Source organism: Salarias fasciatus, chromosome 11, assembly GCF_902148845.1.
Source record: "Salarias fasciatus chromosome 11, fSalaFa1.1, whole genome shotgun sequence".
Taxonomy (NCBI): domain Eukaryota; kingdom Metazoa; phylum Chordata; class Actinopteri; order Blenniiformes; family Blenniidae; genus Salarias; species Salarias fasciatus.
In genome coordinates, this window is record NC_043755.1 from 33,140,425 (window position 1) to 33,159,652 (window position 19,228).

Consider the following 19,228-nt stretch of genomic DNA (forward strand, 5'->3'; position numbering starts at 1 on the left):
TGAGTTCAGAGTGTGTGTGTTTATGTGTGTGTGTGTTTGTGTGCTTGTGTGTGTGAGTCCGATGTCTCCTGTTACACGAGGCCGGGCGTGGGAATGTGAGGAATGCCGGGTGACGTCAATGGTGACATTCCCAGATCCCTGATCCCTGACTCCCCGAACAACAGCTGAGAACGACAGAAACACCAGGAGGGGGGGGGGGAAGAGGAGGAGGAGGAGGAGGAGGAGGAGGAGGAGGAGGAGGAAGAGGAGGAGGAGGAGGAGGAAGAGGACACTATGGACTGTGGAGTCCTGACATTCTGGAAGTCTCCACTGTTGTTCATCTACCAGCAGGAGCAGAACAACTGTTTACTCCAACCAGTCTGGACCGGTCAGGACCAGTCTGGACCGGTCAGGACCGATCTGGACCGGTCAGGACCGGTCAGGACCGGTCTGGACCGGTCAGGACCGGTCTGGACCGGTCAGGACAGGTCTGGACCAGTCAGGACCAGTCAGGACCGGTCAGGACCGGTCTGGACCGGTCAGGACCGGTCAGGACAGGTCTGGACCAGTCAGGACCAGTCAGGACCGGTCAGGACTGGTCTGGACCAGTCAGGACCGGTCAGGACCGGTTTCCATCCACACACAGCCGTTGCCTGGTCGTTTTCAGGAAGTTCTGTTGTGGCTCTGCTGCGGTGTGAACGGCCTCAGAGAGCGAACCCTGACTGAACGGCTCCTCGTCTCACTTCGTCTTTTTTCGTTTCGTCTTTTGTGTAAATTTTTCTTTAATCTTTAAACGACTGTTCTGAGATGAATGAACCGCTGTGAAAACGGCGCTCAGTGGAAAAAGATCCACTTCTACTATGATCACTTCAGTTTGAGGATCTAAGGTTTTCTATCGAATGAGGTTTGAAAAAAAAAAAAAAAAAACTCCACTGCGTCGCCGACATCCTGGAAAAGTAATCAGAGTATGGAGAGCTGGACGGTTCACCCCGATCGATGGCATCTGGCCCACCTCGTCCTGAGACAATATGTTTATAGAGTGAATATAGGAGACACACACACACACACACACACACACACACACACACACACACACACACACACACACACACACACACACATCAACTCAACTCTAAACTCGACCAAAACTAATCTGAACCGACAACTTTCACCTGGACACGGAATCTTTCTCTAGTCCCCACAAGGACACCAGGTCCCCACAATGTGAGTGTGTAAGCACACACACACACACACACACACACACACACACACACACACACACACACACACACACACACACACACACACACACACACACACACACACACACACACACACACACACACACACACACACACACACACACACACACACCACACACACACCCCTCTTCCACCATATCTGTGTCTGCGGCTGGCTGCAGTATCTGCCCGGCTAATGGGATTTAGGGGAGCTGGAGCTGCTGGCCAGCGTCAAAGTCACCTCTGAGGAGAGTCCTGTGCCAAGACGAGGACCGGCGGGGGGAGGGGGGGGGGTTAATCCAGAGAGAAGACGAGGGAGAACAGCTGAGGAAGACAGGATGAAGGAGGGGGGGCGGAGGAGGAGACGCCAGCGGGTTTTCACTCTTCCTGAAAACCAGACTTCACCGCAGCCGCGTTTAGACGGTGACGTTTCTCTGTTTTCATTTCAGTAAAGTTCCTCCTCCGTCCATCAGCGGCGCCGCCGCTGCTTTCCCAGACCGGCGGCGTGCCGTCAGTCGGCTGTGGACGCGCTGTCCCCCACCCCCCCCGTGTTTCTCCCTCACAGCCTGAACCTGTGAAGCAGCTTCTGTTCTCTGGACTGTTTACAGGCGGCTCAGCTGTCGCCGGCCGACAGGTGTTTCCGTGCACGTGGCCGCGCACGTGGCCGCGCAGGCAAACGGTCCGCATTGCTCCGGCTGTAAGTCACGCTCGACAAAAAGAGCAGAGAGCGGCGTCCGGCTCGCGGCGGCGGACTTACGGACGGGGCTCGGGCACGCTCCGTTGGAGTTCCCCAGATCTCCTCCCAGCAGAGCGCCTGCAGCAGGAAGCAGAAAACACACACCGTGAACACACGGCACAGCCAACGCCTCGTTATGAAGAACGCCATTAAATGAAGAGCGTCATTAAAACAGAGCCGTGCGCTGTGGAGGACCTTCACTGGCTTCAGCTCAGCTCACACTGAAGAGCTGCTCAACGGCACTCAGGACACAGTCTGAGTGGAGAAAGTGAGAACTCCTACTGAAATATGACATTTAACAGTTTAACACAGATTCTCTTCATTAGCAAATAAAACTGTGGAAAAAAAATAATGTGATGCATGTTTTGTTAACGCTACATGATTGATTTAGCCGACTGGTTTCAGTCTCAGGTTAAACCTGAAGAATCATCTAAAACCAGACAGGGATGGATTTACTGTCCGATCACTTCAGTTTATATCCAGATTACAGAGCATCTTCCTTCCACTGATGTTTCAGTTCTTCTGAGAATAATCATCCTTATTCATATTGATTCATCTCCTCTTTAATCGAACCTCTACTGACGACTGCTTCCTAACCCTAATCTAACCCAACATAACCCTAATCTAACCCTGACCCAACATAACCCTAATCTAACCCTGACCCTGACCCTAACACCATCTCAAATGAAATCTTGTTCCAATAAAATATCTGTTAGATTAATGTGGTTTGACTGAAAGGTTCCTGAAGAATCAGGGTTTCTTCTGAGTTTGGGGACAGGTTGGCAGCAGTTTTCCTCCACTGACACTGATTCTCGCTCCTCCTCCGGTGAGAGTTCGGTGTTTCGACTGCAGCGCTGAGCAGAAAGCTCGGGTCATGAAGGGTGACGGAAAAATACCTGGTGGGACAGAAATATGAGGGGAAACAGCCCCAGAGAGCAGAGCCGATGACCCCGGAGATCTGTGGCAATGTGGCACGGTGTGTGTGTGTGTGTGTGTGTGTGTGTGTGTGTGTGTGTGGGGGGGGGGGGGGGGCGGGGGGGTCCATTACTGCTATGTAAAAGCCACGGCATGTTATGAAAGATGCTGTAATGCATTTGTTGCGCGTTACATCACCTCATTCTGACTTACAATGAGATTACGCTGCTCGGAACAAAGCCTGATAAGTAACCTCGTCCCAGACGCAGCAACGAAACGGGGCACAAATCCTTTTAGACGGGGGCTGAGGAATCGCCTCGCCACACGGCGGCGGCGGTCAGACACGTGATGGATGTCAGCCATTACCGCCGGCGTTGGCCGGTCTGAGAGCCGCGGGCCGAGCTGAGCGTCGACGCGCTGACGGCGCTCGTCTCACGGAAGCTCCGAAAACGAGCTGGGACACCCGTCTGGGTCAAAGGTCAAACGACAAACCTTCCTAAAAGTCAGCCCAACAGGAAGTGAAGCAGCACAGACTGACGGAGGGATCGGAGCCACATGTGCAGAGCCAGGCTGACGGACGCCGCTCGCTCACTTTCCACTCAGACTGACCCAAATCTCCAGCAGAGCCTCGCAGCGGCGAGGAGTCGCCGCCGTCTCACAACGCTCTGAACGCTGCATGCATGTGCACGTGAGCGACTGCCCATTTACTGCGTGTGTGTGTGTGTGTGTGTGCAAGACTTTTTTTCCTTTAAAGGTGCAGTCAGTAATATCATGTCACATGACCCATTGGAGTTGTTCCGTCTCATTTTGGAAACAAAAAAAAAAAAACTTGACCATTTTGTTGATTGTTTAAAGGAAACGTTTCTTCAGTTACCAGAGAAAAATGACAATGATTTTTATTGATTTTATAGTAAATTTCTTACTTATTGCTCCTTTAACTGGACTGGTAGTGATTTATTATTGTGCTGAGACTAAACTGAGGGATTCAAAAACATGGATTACTGCTGTAGGCTAACTGTAAATATATGTATAAACCAGGGGTGTTCAACCTGTGGCTCTTCAGTCCCTCTGCAGCGGCTCCATAAAGCCTTCACGACGCGAAACCTGAATAAACATTTAACCTATTTTTAAATTATTATATGATTCATCACTCTTGGTTCAAAAGCGGTCCAAAAAAGGTTCAAGTCAAACTGGGAAAAATAGCAAAACCACAAGAAATGGGGGGAAATGATAGAACAGCTTAAAACAGCTGAAATGTCTCCAATTTCTAACATGAGAAAATGAAAAATGGCAGAAAAAAGCAGAGAAAACTGTTTAAAAAGAGGTAAAATGGCGAAAACAGCTAAAATTTCAAAACTGTCAACAAAAAAAGCTCGAAAAGAACAAAAATGCTAAAATCAGGAACAGAAATAGGTTCAATATAATACAATGTTCACTATTCTGAACTGTAGTTAAAACTTGATGAATGCAACATAAGATCTACTTTTTGTTTGTTCGTCAAAACCAAGAATGAAGCTTCCTGAGCTGCATCCGCCTCATTGTAACGGTTTAATGTTCTTTATGCTCCAGAACTACTGGGCTTTGACTGAAAGTCACCGAAATGGTTCTTTTGGTCGTGAAGGCTGCAGAACCCTGCAACAGATGATCAGCTTGCATTTCTGTTTCCATGGCAGCGCTTTGAAAGTGGTGCAGTGAGCATGCCAAGCCACTAGTGGGTGCTGTTGGCTGTTACTGCAATGCAGCCACTCTTGACTGCATGGCTGTTGGACTGTTTCTGTTTGAGGACGCGGCTTCCTGGACGCTGAAGTCGTAAACGTGAAACTTTTCTGGAGCGAAAACAGAAAGATGATGAGTTTTCACTGGAGAGGCGGAGTGAAGAGGGACTCCGTGGAGCGCCACTTTAAAGGCCATTAAGGACATAAAAAATGCAGCAGCGACATTCTTTACGTAGAGAATTTATACATACATGATGTACACACACTGATTTGTTGCCCGGTTATGAGACTGCGGCTCTGTGGAGCTTATTGCTCTGCCAGTCACTGTCGGTGGTTTACGGGTCGATTATATTTAACAAGTCAGTTAAAATGAGCTCCTTAATGCACGATCTTTACAAACTCGCCTCTGAGAAACGAAGAAAGCTGTATTTACTGGGCTTGATGTATTGGAAATGGCCGTTTATTCACACTTTATTGGTTCTGTTTTGAAGCCACAAACGGCAAATTGGCTTACATGTAGGCTGCAGCGCTGGAGAGCCGCTGCTTGTTTTTATTGCACAGAGTGAATTAAAAAAAACATCAAATCAATCCCTTTCCAGCTGGAGCAGCTTTTTCTCCTGAAGATCAGACAACACCCATCAAACACGCATTCTAGAGGCCTTCAGGGCTGCAGCTCGCCGGCTGGAGCGCCGACTTCAACGATTCACAGGAGAAGGAAAACACTGCTAAAGACTGGAATCCCAGAATCCCCGGCGGCCGCTCTCACCTGCGCTGGCCGGTCGCTGTGGCAACCCCGGCGACACCGTGTTCCTCTGCAGAGCCGGTTGCTGCGGCGACAGGAGGCGGGGGTCTGTGAGGGTGGAGGTGACGAAGGAGGTGGTGGTGACCAGCGCGCCGGCCGGGTTGCTGCTGAACTGCAGGGCCGCCGCCGCCGCCGCGTTCTGATTGGACACCGGCACGGTGACGGGCATGGAGAAGGTCGGCTGCGGCACCGTGGACTGGTGGGGAGACAGGGAGAGGGCGGGGCTTAGAGCGTGGTGGGCGGGGCTTAGGGTGTGGAGGGCGGGAACACTTAGACACATACAGTAACTGACACGTGATCAGTTAGTGACACACACACACACACACACACACACACACACACACACACACACACACACACACACACACACACACACACACACACACACACACACACACACACACTCTTTCTAAATGCAAAAAATACTTTCTGCAAAACTAGCTGTTTAAAAAAACTTATTTAACACATACTAAAAAAAAAAAATCTTTTTTTTAATCTGTTGAGAAAGTAAAATCAGAAATGTTGTGGTGAAGTGGATTTAATTCGTCTTTATTTTGAACAGAAGTTTGTTTAAAGGAGAAAAACTCTGAAATCCTGACGTCCTGGATGAGCAGAACAGTCAGGCCTCCTTCACAATAAAGCAGAAACTGTAAAAGTTCCGTCACATTTTAGACACGTTTACACGACGACGGCGCTCAAAGCCATCGAACATCCAACTTTTGGAAACACTGGGGGTCTGTTGCCACGGAAACGAAGGAAAATGCAGCTTTGCTGAAATGCTGCTCAGTGATTCGTTTTCCAATTGTCATGTAAACGAGGCTTCAGTGTGATCATAATTTGCCACACAGTGTTAAACAACATTTCTTTCCCCCCTGCAGTGCTCTTTTCCTTCAGATTTACACCACAAATGTGTTTCAAATTGATGCACGAATACATCTTTATATCTTGAGGCATCCAGCGGCTTCAGCTGAATCCATCCCTGTGAACATTCAAACACACACACACACACACAGACAGAGACACACACACGCGCGCGCCCTGTGCTGAAGCATGCTGGGTGTTTTAGTAGCGAGGGCCTTTCGGGGCTCATGCCGGCCCCCGTTCTGGTCGCAGCAGCTTGTTATTGGTGGCGTTTCAAACCGTGCACGGCAGCGTCCCGGCTCCGCCCGCCGCCGGGAGACGCCTGCTCGTCCCCGTCCCGCTGTCCGACGCAGCGCCGGGATCGGAGGACGCCTCGCTCTACTCTACCGCCACTTGGGTTGTGAGTGACGCCCGGTCTGATGGGAGCGGACGACCAGACGAGCCCACAAAAAACCCCCTGAAGGTCGAGGACCCGCGGCCGTCCAGCCACCGACCCATTTCACCCTGTTCCAGCTCAATCTGAAATTAAGGACTTCTATAAATAGAATGTGGGCCAGCGCCGCACCGCCGCACTGCCTGGGACCCAGTTCGCCGCTGAGGAGGACGAGGGCACCTTCCCGCCCTTCATCTCTGTCACTTTCTCCTCTGCAGCTCCTGCAATCTTTCCTCTTTACTGTATCGGCGCTAACCAGGACGGAAAAGTGAATAGAAATAGAAAAGAAGAGCGAGAATGAGGGCTGAGCGTCCTTGAACGAACCTTTCAACTCTGTCCCGAATGTGGAGAAAAATAACTGAAAATAAAAACATTTCTGATTTCCATTTGTTCATCAGGAAGTTGGTCCTTTCAGTGCATCTTTAAAATAGAACAATTATAGAGAAGTTCATTTCTTTCCTTCATGTGAAAGCAGGAAAAAAGGTCTTTAGATTTATTACAATAACTTGAATATTCAGGAGCTTTTGAAACAGTCGTATAATTGAATCCTTTAATGTTTAAAATGTTCAGTTTCCCGAAATAATAGAATCTTTCACATGATCAGCTAAAAACAGAGCCGCGCTTCAGAGAGTTCAAACGCCGAGCGCCGAAGCTCTGGCAGGAGTCTGGGCCCTTCTGCACGAATCCCTGCAGTAGAGCAGTTTGGCCCCGGGACCGGGGGGCGGGGGGCCGGGGGACCAGGGGTCTGGAGGACCAGGACCCGGGGAGGTGTTACCAAGCTCGGGTTGCTCTAATAGCAGCGTTCAGCTGGTCTGGATTGTTGCTCTCGTCTCCGTCATGACAACAGCTCATAAATCCACTGCGGGGTTCACACGAGGCCGGGCGCTGGATCCGGCAGCAGCGTGATTAACAAAGCAGCTCTGTGGAATCAAGTAGTCCAACTTCCTGGAATCAAGTAGTCCACTTCCTGGATGACAATAGTCCACTTTCTGGATGGCAGTAGTCCACTTCCTGGATGACAGTAGTCCACTTCCTGGATGGCAGTAGTCCACTTCCTGGATGGCAGTAGTCCACTTCCTGGATGGCAGTAGTCCACTTCCTGGATGACAGTAGTGCACTTCCTGGATGACAGTAGTCCACTTTCTGGATGGCAGTAGTCCACTTCCTGGATGACAGTAGTCCACTTCCTGGATGACAGTAGTCCACTTCCTGGATGGCAGTAGTCCACTCCCTGGATGGCAGTAGTCCACTTCCTGGATGGCAGTAGTCCACTTCCTGGATGGCAGTAGTCCACTTCCTGGATGACAATAGTCCACTTCCTGGATGGCAGTAGTCCACTTCCTGGATGACAATAGTCCACTTCCTGGATGGCAGTAGTCCACTTCCTGGATGGCAGTAGTCCACCTCTCAGACAGTTCCAGTTCCCTTTCAGGACACTTACAGTTCATTTCCTGCACACCTGTAGTCCACCTCAAGAACAACTGGAATCCATTTCCTGGACACTTGCAGTTAACTTCCTGGACCTTTCTAGCCTAGTTTCTGGACATTTGTAGTCTCTTTCCTGGACACTTGTACCTGGACACTTCTAGCCGACTTTCTGGTCACTTACAGTCCACTTCCTGTACTCACTTCAGGAACACCTGCGATCTATTTCCGGTACATTTTTCCTATATTTTCTGGATTTGACTTTTGTCGGCCACTTCCTGGTTTGGACACTTGTAGTCTACTCTCTGGACTGGACTCTTGTGGTCCACTTCCTGGACTCGTCCTGCTGACTTGGGGTTTCAGGAACCTGTCCGGGAAACGTCTACATCTCACAGAACCTTGAAAGTCAGAACCGACTTTCTTCTTTCCGACTTGATTTCTGCTCTGGTGCTGCACTGACCAGATCTCAGTCTGCTCCCCGTGAGACTCCCAGGAACTTCCTGAACAGGACTTGATTGGAAATCTTCTCCCGGCTGCTGGTCTTTTCACTTGAGCAGTGTTTCACGTCGCACTCTGTCCTTCCAGCGGACTGGTGGTGACTGCTGAGATCCGGCAGGCGCTGAACTACCAGTCCTTTCAGGTTTCATCCGCCCCGCTCAGCAGACTGAATAGATTCAATCAGACCGGCTCTGACACCAGGCTGCCTTCTGCTCTCTTCCAAGTTCAAGCCATGTGATTTGAAAGTTTGATTTGTATCAAAGTGATTGAATTAGTCGGACCGGGCCGAGTCGGGTGTCTGAAGATGTTCCAGTCTTTATCCGAGCGGGTTCATCAGTCTGCTGGATAAACTTCCTGAGCACTGAAGGGTCGAAGGCTTTTACTGGTGACCCACGGTGGGATTTGAACCGGCTAACTTCATGGCCGCCTCAAATATCAACTCAAAACAGGGCTGGAGACTCAAACGTTTGATTCGTTCCTATTTGCCCTTTACTTATGGAAGGTTCCCTCACTGAGCCGGTTTCATTCAACGCTGGATTCTCATTTTTAACGGTGCACAGAAAGGACGCTCCCTCTCTTCGGCTGAACTTCAGATTTTCTCTTCCAGCCACCTGCTAAAAAAAACACCTTTCCGAACGTCTGAAGACTCGAGTTCACCCGTCAGACGGCGGAGAGGAGGAGAGCAGGCGGAGCTGTGAATGGAGGCCAGGGAGGGTGAAGCTCGCGGCTGACAGCACTGCACCACTGCACACTGGCCAAGCATGGGGGGGTGATGGATGGAGGGTGGGGTGGGGGGGGGGGGCATGGCGCAGAGGTGTGTGAACCCAGAGTACTGAGAGGGAATTTAGCCTCACAGAGCTGAGGAGCAGAAAGCTTCATTTATTGTTTTAAACGGTGGGGGGATTATGGGTGGGGTGGGGGGGCGGTGGAGGTGGGGGGGCAGGTTTAGACTGAGGGCCTTCGAGTCTTGCATGGTTTCAACATCTGTGCTTTCAAATTAAAAGCAGGGTGGCGTATAAAAATGCCTTAACAAGGATGGCGATGTTAACGCTGACAGAAGTCAAGTGTTTTTCCAAATAAAACTCAAAACAGACTAACAGAAAATAGAATGCATACTTTCAAAATAAGACTTTCTTCTCTCTTTGCAGCCTGGTATTGAAGCTCCTTCACTGTGTTATTTAGATTTTCTTCATTCATTGTCCTGTTGAGTAAAAATTCTTCTTATATTGTTCGATACTAACCTGAGTTAATCTGCTTTATTTACTTTAATTTGATAATCTCTCTTTTACTTTTTCAAAGATTGGTTTCATGTTTTCTTGAAATTTTTTTAATCATTACTGAAATAATCTTATTTAAATGGTGTCAACCTGAGTGGAAATGTCAATTTTGAGAAAAACAAAATCTGTGCCGACGAACTAAAGTGTCTGCGGTTTGAATCCCGCCTGGCTCGGCGGCGGCGTCCTCAGGTATCGTGTCTGCTGCCGGTTTGCGCTCGGCTGTAATTTGTTCAGGAGCACTTCTCCGCGACCCCTCGGTGACCCCGCCGGCTTCCAGTTGCTAGGATACGGGTGACACAACTCCAAACCTCTTCACAGCCTCCCTGAACATGAATTTTAAAGTCGCCCTCACGCTGCGGGCTTTCATCTGAGGTCTGTGAGAGGGATGCATCGATACCACGTTCTGGCATGGCCAGGACCAGGACCAGGACCAGGACCAGGATCAGGATCAGGACCAGGATCAGGATCAGGATCAGGACCAGGACCAGGACCAGGACCAGGACCAGGATCAGGATCAGGATCAGGACCAGTACCAGGACCAGGACCAGGACCAGGACCAGGATCAGGACCAGGACCAGGACCAGGACCAGGACCACTATTAACCTCAAACCACTGTGAAGCCTCGTTTAAACTCAATCTGAAAAAAATGAGTGAAGAAACCACCTCCACCCAGCTCGCCGTTACCGAGTCAGTCAGACTTCAGTCCGGTTTAGCATGTAGCATGTAGCATCACTGATGTGTGAGCCCTGAAACGCTTTAGCATGTAGCATGTAGCATTTTATTCTCATTATCGAATAATTTCCAAACGGCAGACGTCCCGGGTTTGATCACAGAGCTTTTCCGAGTCTGAGCACTCTTGGCAGTATCAGAGCCGGTATCGGTACCGGTATCGGTATCGGTATCGGTGGATCAATCAACACAGTGTGAGACTGAAATATGTGGAACGTTCAGAAAAGGGGCACTTCATTCAGTTTTCCTTTATAGTTTTGATTGTTATTTTATGTTTCCATATAAACAGGATTTGTTGACCTTCAGTGACCCCACAGGTCATCTCAGTGTCAGGGCCTTAACTTTGGACCAATATTGAAGAATCAGCTGTTTTTTTGTTGCCGGCGCTCCTGGAGGCTCTGGGCCTCGTCAGCCAGGAGAACAGAGCCGCTAACCTGGTTTCTCTCAGAGCTGCTCTCTCCACCAGGCTGGTTCCTGGATGCAGCGTAACTCAGGATGAATTCAACCGCGGCCTACTTCCCCCCCCCCCCCGCCGCCCTGGAAGCCTTTCAGACTTTCTCTCTTCTGTTTGTGTTTGCCTCGTTCAGCTCCGTGATCGCGGCATCGTATTGTTGAGAGGAAACGGAGCGACGGAGCAGCTTCATGTTCAGCCGCTCCATTCCACTTCAGCTTCATTCATCTGGACTCTTTTCAACTTAAAGTCAAAGAATGAAGCGTCAGCCGCGGTGCACGCCGCGGTGCACGCCGCGGTGCACGCCGCGGTGCACGCCTTCAGCCTTTGATCCACCCGGAGGAACTCGGGACTGGCGCAGACAGGAGCCTTTCCAGGAGGAGTCGGCGTGATCTGGCTGCCCGGTGAAGCAGCGGTTCGCCTCACTGCCAGGAGGTCATGGGTTGAAATACCGTCCACAGTCTGCATGTTCTCCCTTGGGCACCAGGGGACATCTATGTCCCGTTCATTTTCCTGAGCTGGAATCTGGAGCCAGAGGGGATCAAACCGGGGAACCTCGGGTTGCCGCTCTGCTTTCACGCTCCGGCAGCACAGCGTCCCGCCCCCCTGGAGGTATTTTAGTACAAGTGGGATTAAGCCTGTATTTCCCGGCCCCTCGCTGTCATGCTGCGGATTACGATGCGGCGGGGAGGAGGCGGCGTGCACGCTCCCGTTCCGCTGGAAAGGTGTGCGCTGTGAGAGCTGGCAGGTAAAGCAAGGGGTGGGGGGCAGCGGCGAGGGACAGGTCATAGGTCAGAGGTCAGGGGCAGCAGCGCCTCGTCTTCTCCATTCAGGCTCCTCTGATTCCCGCCGTCGGACCCCAAACCCATATCGGCATCGGGGCTTCTCCGTCAGTAACGTAAACTTTAGAGGCCGATTCTGTTAAATATCGATGAAGGACGAAATTAATTCAGAATAAACTCCTCCCCTTCCAGACTGCCTTCCTGCTTCCCTCCCAGGTGAGCAAACGGAGGGGCGGACGGGCGGGGGGGGGGGGGGGGGGACGGGCGGCGGGGGGGCTGTAAATGAAGTGGTCCACATTAAAGTGACATTAATGCCATAATTGAGCGCGGAGGAAAAAATGAATCACTGAGAACCTGGCAGAGCGAGAGCGAGGAGGGGAAGAGGCCTGGCGGCGCGCCAGCCAGCAGACAGGAGGAGCAGGACGGCGCCGCGACCCAGACCCCCCCGATCCCGCTGGCACTGCCCCGAACAGGTCTGCTGGCTGGGGGGGGGGGGGGGGGGGGCACTCGGCGCTGTGGGGGGGGGGCACTTAGCGTTGTGGGGGGGACACTCGGTGCTGTAAGGAGGGACGCTCAGCACTTTGGAGGGGACACGCGGTGCTGCGGGGGGGACACTCGGCGGCGTGGGGGGACACTCGGTGCCGTGGGGGGACACTCGGTGATGTGGAGGACATTCGGAGCAGTGGGGGGACACTTGGCGCCGTGGGGGGACACTCAGTGATGTGAAGGACACTCTGCGCTGTGGGGGGACACTTGGTGCCGTGGGGGGACACTCGGTGCCGTGGGGGGACACTCGGTGCCGTGGGGGGACACTCTGCGCCGTGGGGGGACACTCGGTGCCGTGGGGGGACACTCGGCGATGTGGAGGACATTCGGAGCAGTGGGGGGACACTCGGCGCCGTGGGGGGACACTCGGCGCCGTGGGGGGACACTCGGTGTGTCAGCAGCTGCAGGCTGCTCCCTTTAATGTTGCTCATTATTACACAATCGCTGCTTTCATCCCGGCGCCCAGAGGCTCCAAACCGGCTGATTATTACCAGAAAACATGATTTCCCCCCACGATAACGGTTGCTATGCCAACTTTTGTGAGAAGCAGGGAGCCAGTTAGCGTTCTGCTCCCTCCGTTGTTGATTCTGGTACGCTGGTGAACTTGCAGACGCATCAGAAAGGCGGCATTAAAGTCAGAATGCTCCTGAGGAGGATTTCCACTGTGATGACTGAACTTCAGATGAAGACTCACAGCAGACTCACACTTTTTAACAACCAGTTCCTTAAAGTTACTCTGCAAACGAAATATCACCTCATTTATCACCCGGCTGAAGTGAAGTTCAGCAAACTGAATCATCTGAACGGGATCAACTGAACCAAGAGTCACTGAGATTTGCAGTTGGAACTATCTATTTTGGAAGGTTTCCTGTAATTCTAACTTCATTCATGCTGTCTGGAGCTATTCTGATTTCATGGCTGCTGAATTACACCTGCAACAGAGGAGAAAGACGGTCAAAGCAACACCGGCAGAGTTAAAACGATGTTAGTCAGTAGTTAACTGCTCAGCTGATCCAGTGCTACATGCTACATGCTAAAGAGTTTTGGGGCTCAAACACCAGCGATGCTAACATGAACAAAGTCCAACTGTTCCAATGCTCCAACTTGCTGTTCATTTTGAAAAAAAAGTCATATATTGGCCTTTAATAAATACTTTTATGAATATTTGGTAGTTAAAGGTTAGTAGTTGTATCGGTACTTGGTGCAAGCAGGTAGTTAAAGGTCAGTAGTTGCATCGGTGCTCGGTATCGGCAGGTAGCTAAAGGAAGATTGATGAAATGACCGTCGGCTGCAGCTCTAATTCATCGTTTCTGCACTAATTTGTGTGTTTTTCTCAGGTTCACAGCAGAAATGGGTCGGGATTGGTTGATTGGGTGATTGGTGAAGCAGGATGATGATGGGATGGATGCTGGTGCAGAGAGGTGAAGCGGGGGAGGGGTGGGGTGGGGTGGGGTGAAGGCGAGTGCTCTGTGAGTAGTCAGTCCGCCATCAGCAGGCGGAAGCCTCCGGCTGTGCGGCCGGTGGCAGCAGCGGGGGGTGGGGGGTGGAGGGGGCGGGGTTACACAGAGTGGTGGGAGGTACTCACTGACAGCCTATAGTTCTGCATCATTTTATCAAACTCCTCGTCAATTTTTTTGTATTTCTCCTCAGTGCGGGGGGTGAGGGAGAAGGGCTCCTCGGGGTCTGGGCTCTCAGAGTCCCGGTGCTCTTTCTTGTTCAGAGCCTTCGTTCCCAAACAGACGGACAGACGGACAGACAGGAGACGGTGGATAGAGACAGAGAGGAAGGAGAGAAGACAGCGAGGTTAGCCGGTGCTTCCAGAGCCGGTGTACTCACGCCGTAGCGCTTGAAGAGGCTGTCCAGGTCCTCCGTCTTGCGGTCGTTTAGCGGGCTTTGGTCGATGGAGTCGTCGCCGTCGGGCTCGGGGCTGTTGCAGCCGTTAAAGCCTTTCTTTCTCAACGTCTGAAGCGGTCAGAGAAGGAGGGGGGGAGGGGAGGGGGGCACGTTGACATGTCAGGTTTTCATGCAGAGTCGTGGATTCACCATGTAGACCTTCAGACGGCGAGTCTGACCGCAGGGCCGACTCCCACAATGCTCAGTCCAGAAGGAACCAAACCAAGACCCCCGAACGAGTCCGACTCCCACTCTGCCCATTCCAGAGAACCAAACCAAGACCCCCGAACGAGTCCGAATCCCACTCTGCCCGTTCCAGAGAACCAAACCAAGACCCCCGAACGAGTCCGACTCCCACTCTGCCCAGTCCAGAGAACCAAACCAAGGCCACCGGAAGAGTTTGACCCCACATCCATTTCTGTTTCCTCCACAGACCAAAAACATTCTCAGCCTTTGATGAATCTTGATCGAGTCTTTCACAACATCTGCCGCCCACAAGCAAGGCAGTTGTCAGCACTGAATATGAACCGGCTCACCCAGCAGGTGAAGCAAACCGTTCCCAACCGGAGAACCACGTCCGGCGAGTCCCGCCTGAACCGGAGACTCTGGGTCTCATCACTTAAAGGGCGGCCGAGGAAAGATGTTCACTGTGGCAGAAGGGTGAAGGGTGAGCGAGGAGCACACGGTGGTGTTATCACCTCAGCTAATGGCAGTCCAGCTACCTCGGTGTTTGGAAGGACGAGAAAACAGAGAGAGAGAGAGAGAGAGAGAGAGAGAGAGATGCTCTTATTTTCAGGGGATTCTGCTAAACAGGATTTGCTGGTAAGTAGCTTTTCCCGGCGGCCGCTGACCGTGGAGCGGCGCTGATAGATCCTCACTGGATCTTAAATTGAAGCTGGAGAACCTTCTGGAGTCCAAACACAGGCTTTAGCACCGAGTGCTGCAGAGAGACGCATTCTGAAAGAGCAGACAGAAGACAGTGCCCTTGAAGAAAACCCACTTTGTGTCAAGTCATTTCTAACTGTCAGAGTCCAACAAACGCCGTCGGCAGAAAAAAGGGACTTTTTTTAAATCGTCCTCACGGTTTTTGAACAACAATATTTTATTGTGTTATTTTTTTCATTCAGTATTTCTATTCTATGATGGATAAATTGAAGCTAGCCCCGGCGCTAACGGCCCCCTCCCCCGCTCCAGGCCATCCCAGCCTGCTGCCACGGAACAACTTGTCCATAAGTTCGATTTCCAGGACGACGCAGGACGTTCCTCACAGCCTATATCGTCTTTAATTGACGGCCCCCTGCTGTGCCAGGTGTGACTGAAGCGTCTGATTAAAACACCGGCGCCGGTTCCCCGACTCCCACCGCGCACAATCACCGCTAAGTGAGAGGGATGATTCAACCGCGAGCAATCCAGCCCGGGAAGTGGAGGCTGGCAGGAAGTCGTACCTGCGAACTCAGCCCCGAGGAGGCGGACGCATGCTTTTCATTTCCACCGAATTAGCCTTAAATCCTGCGAGCAGGTGAGGGCAGGAGGCTAATGGCGCCGTTTGGATGTGAGCGGAGAGGCAGAGAGACTTCCAGCGCTAATAACAACAGCGCTCTCCGATATGAATCTCATTAAGTCGTTATTATCGCGGCGGCGTTTCATCTGCCCACAGAAACGGGTTATTAGACACGTTTGTTCCGACGCGAGACGCTCTGCTGACGCAGCGGAGCAAGACGGCGCTCTGATCTGCAGCCGGATGCTAATTTAACACGGGAGCACGAGAAGCCACCCAGCGCCCGGCGTGCACGGTTCATGGAAAGCAGCGTGTGTGTGTGTGTGTGTGGAGAGGAGTGTGTGTGCGGAGAGGAGTGTGTGTGCTCTGACCTGAAAATCCAGCGCACAAAAGCACCGAGGGACAAATAACAACAAACCAGTGCGGAACAGCTTCTGACATGACAAAGACGGCGTGCGACGGCGTGATGGAGGCGTGGAGCTGCTGCGTGTCGGCCATGTTTAACCACGGGGAACAGCGGCAGACGTTACGAGACCGGGTCCTTAAACTCATCCATGAAACTTCTTCTCAGTTCTTCATGAGTTTGTCTGGTTTCTCTCTCTCTCTTTTCCCTGTTCTAACGACAGGACGCATCCTGGAAGTGGGCCAGTGACGCTGCTGGAGGAGAACATGCAAACACTCCGAGAAGGTCCAGAAGTGAAGGAACCTGCCAGCGTTCTGCAGTTTGGTCATTTCACTGCTCGGTGGAAAAACTGTTCAGATAAGAACGTTTTGTTTTGAGAAATCTACCACAGCACACGGTGCTCGCTGCCGCCGAAAACTGCTCCTGAGGCGCAAGTTTGTGGAAAACGCTGCGACCGTCTCCATGGAAACGGGAGAAAACCTGACTCATTTGAGATGCTGCTCTTGCGCGTCGCTCCACAGCTGGAGTAACCAGCTCTTCTGCACATCTGTCCAGACCAGCGATCCCCGTTACTGATCACAGCAGCGAGTCTCATGGTTTTCAGAACGTCATCATCTGAACGCAGAACTTTTCTGAAACACACATTTCAGACGCTGAGCTTCGTGGCCCAGATTGACTCAAATCCAGAAGTTCTGTGAGGAGTTTGCATGTTCTCAATGTGTTTTCTGTGTGTGTGTGTGTGTGTGTGTGTGTGTGTGACCTTCTGTCTTGGGTGAAGGTGACCATTCCAGCCCTCCGTAACTTTGCAGAATTTACAATAAAATGTAATTTGTCTGTTTCTGCGCTGAAAGCCTGAAGGACGTGGCGTTCGCTCAGCCTCCTCTGTCCCTGGACTCCACAAAAAACGACAAACGCCTGAGAGGAACTGGAAAAGCTTTTTGGCTTTGAACACAAATAGATTGAAAGGTTTGAGAAAACAGGAAGAGACACTTGAAAGTGCCGGTTTATTAAAACTCTGCGTCAGAAAACAGCAGAATGAAGACGATAACGAGCGAAACACTTCGTCCATCGTAACGTCCAGTTCGGCCTGAAACTGATCCAACGAGTCCCAAACGGAGCAAAAACCAATCAAATCACACCTGTCTGGGGTGTAACCTGCCTCCACACGCACACGCACACGCACACGCACACACACACACACACACACACACACACTCCTCAGTTCAATCAAACAGAAGAGAAAACGAGAATCTTCCATCCTGCATGTGACCACAAGTTTGAAGTAAAAAAAGAACAAGTGACGCTCACACTGTCTCCAGCTGCTTACACACACACACACACACACACACACACACACACACACACACACACACACACACACACACACACACACACACACAGTTGGTGTGAAGTGATATTTTGTGAACGTTACAGTGCAAACATGGGCATCCGTCCCTCTCTGACTCTCGCAGCTTCTTTGTTTCTCTTCCCACTCTCTTTAACAGCGAACATTGGTGTTACATTACAGAACTCTCTCCTTCCCTCTCTCCCTCCCTCTCTCTCTCCTTCCCTCTCTCCCTCCCTCTCTCTCTCCTTCCCTCCCTCTCTCTGCCATCTGTTCACCTGTCCACCGTCTCCCTCTCGTCGCTCCATTGTGTTGCCAGGGTAGGTTTCACCCTGCAGAGCGCCACGCCGGCCTCTCACTGGCTGCGGCGGATCACAAGCCCCGCCCTCTCCACCTCCCTCCCTCCCTGGCTCGCTCGCCCACCCGCCTGTCCGCCCGCCCTCTGCTTCCAGCTCTCCGAGCTGCTGGTCGCCCCCCCCCCCACCCCTGATGTCTCATGCGTGAACCTCCCCGGCTGCTCGTTTCCTCTCGTCCACCTCCCTCCTCTGGTTTGTTTCACCTTCTTCTCCCGGACCTGCTCTGTTCGGCCTGTCCTCCTCTGCCCTGCTGTCTCTTCTTCCCAAACAGGGAGACAATCAGCAGACTCATCAAGCGGAGAACCGTTTCCTCCACAGTGGAAAGGCGTTGTGAGGCCTCAGGATCTGGAGACCATCGATGCACTCCTCCTGGTATCTTTAACGGAGCATCCTCCTTGTTTTACCGCCATACATCTTATTCAGAAAGCTCTCTTTGGCTTTGTTGCAGTTTGGCGACGTACTTCTTTAAGTCCACATGGGTTAAATCTTCTTTTTTTTTCATCGTCATCAACTGAAACTGGTGACATTCAAATAACTTCTTTTTAATAAGCATTCAGACATTCAAAACTATCGTATTTAAAAGGAAAACAAAACGTCTGATCTTTGGTCATCTTTTGTTTGTGGATGTAATTGATCTTATATTTATAAATACTGAAAATATTATCATTAATTATTCAAGTTTTAAGGACACAAAACGCTCTGAAAACAGAAAAATCTTGAAAGACAACAGACCTGACATGTCTTAACGTTCATTTGCTGCTCCAGAGCTTTTTATTATTGTTAATAATAATAGTAATAATAATAATAATAATAAGAAGAAGAAGAAGAAGAAGAAGAAGAAGAAGAAGAAGAAGAAGAATAACAAATAACTGGAGTCTGTTTCCACGACAACGGTGCACCAAGTCACTGAACATTCAAACGTTGGTAAAGGACTCATTCGTGACTGAAACGCTGCATGGCGCCCCCTGGTGGCCCGGCGCCCTCCGGTGGCCCGTCGCCGCCCGCCCGGGGCCCCCGGGGCCCCCCCAGTAGCCTGGCGCCCCCTGGTGGCCCGGCGCCGCCCAACCGGGGCCCCCAGTAGCCTGGCGCCCCCTGGTGGCCCAGCATGCTAAAGAACGTGAAGCTTTTCTGAGAGGAAAGTGTAAAAACGATGCGTTTCCACTGGAAACGTCGTCGTGTACACGGAGCCTCTCTGCATCGGAATCCCCCTCCGGTCAGTCGGGTCACCTGACCGGCGCTGACCAATCCCGTCGGGGCCACCGGGCCTCCTGTTGACCCCATCAAGCCCGGATTAGGAGCCGAGGACATGACAGGCCTTAGCAGCAAGTCTCCAGAGTTCAGAG

General features: G+C 51.5%; 1 protein-coding gene across 8 annotated transcripts in view; it reads right to left on the reverse strand.

Annotated features, from left to right (window-relative positions):
• Positions 1 to 19,228, reverse strand: part of mef2d (myocyte enhancer factor 2d) — an 87,040-nt gene that overhangs the window by 15,130 nt on the left and 52,682 nt on the right. For 5 of the 8 annotated variants that reach the window (XM_030102011.1, XM_030102016.1, XM_030102012.1 and 2 more), the window contains 3 exons: positions 13,976 to 14,113; positions 5,353 to 5,584; positions 1,978 to 2,034 (listed from right to left, as the gene is read on the reverse strand). In XM_030102011.1, the coding sequence (XP_029957871.1) occupies positions 1,978 to 2,034; positions 5,353 to 5,584; positions 13,976 to 14,113 (427 nt within the window). Of the gene's footprint in view, positions 1 to 1,977; positions 2,035 to 5,352; positions 5,585 to 13,975; positions 14,114 to 14,226; positions 14,353 to 19,228 lie in introns of all 8 variants that reach the window. The other 3 variants (XM_030102018.1, XM_030102015.1, XM_030102019.1) reach the window with 1 other exon arrangement.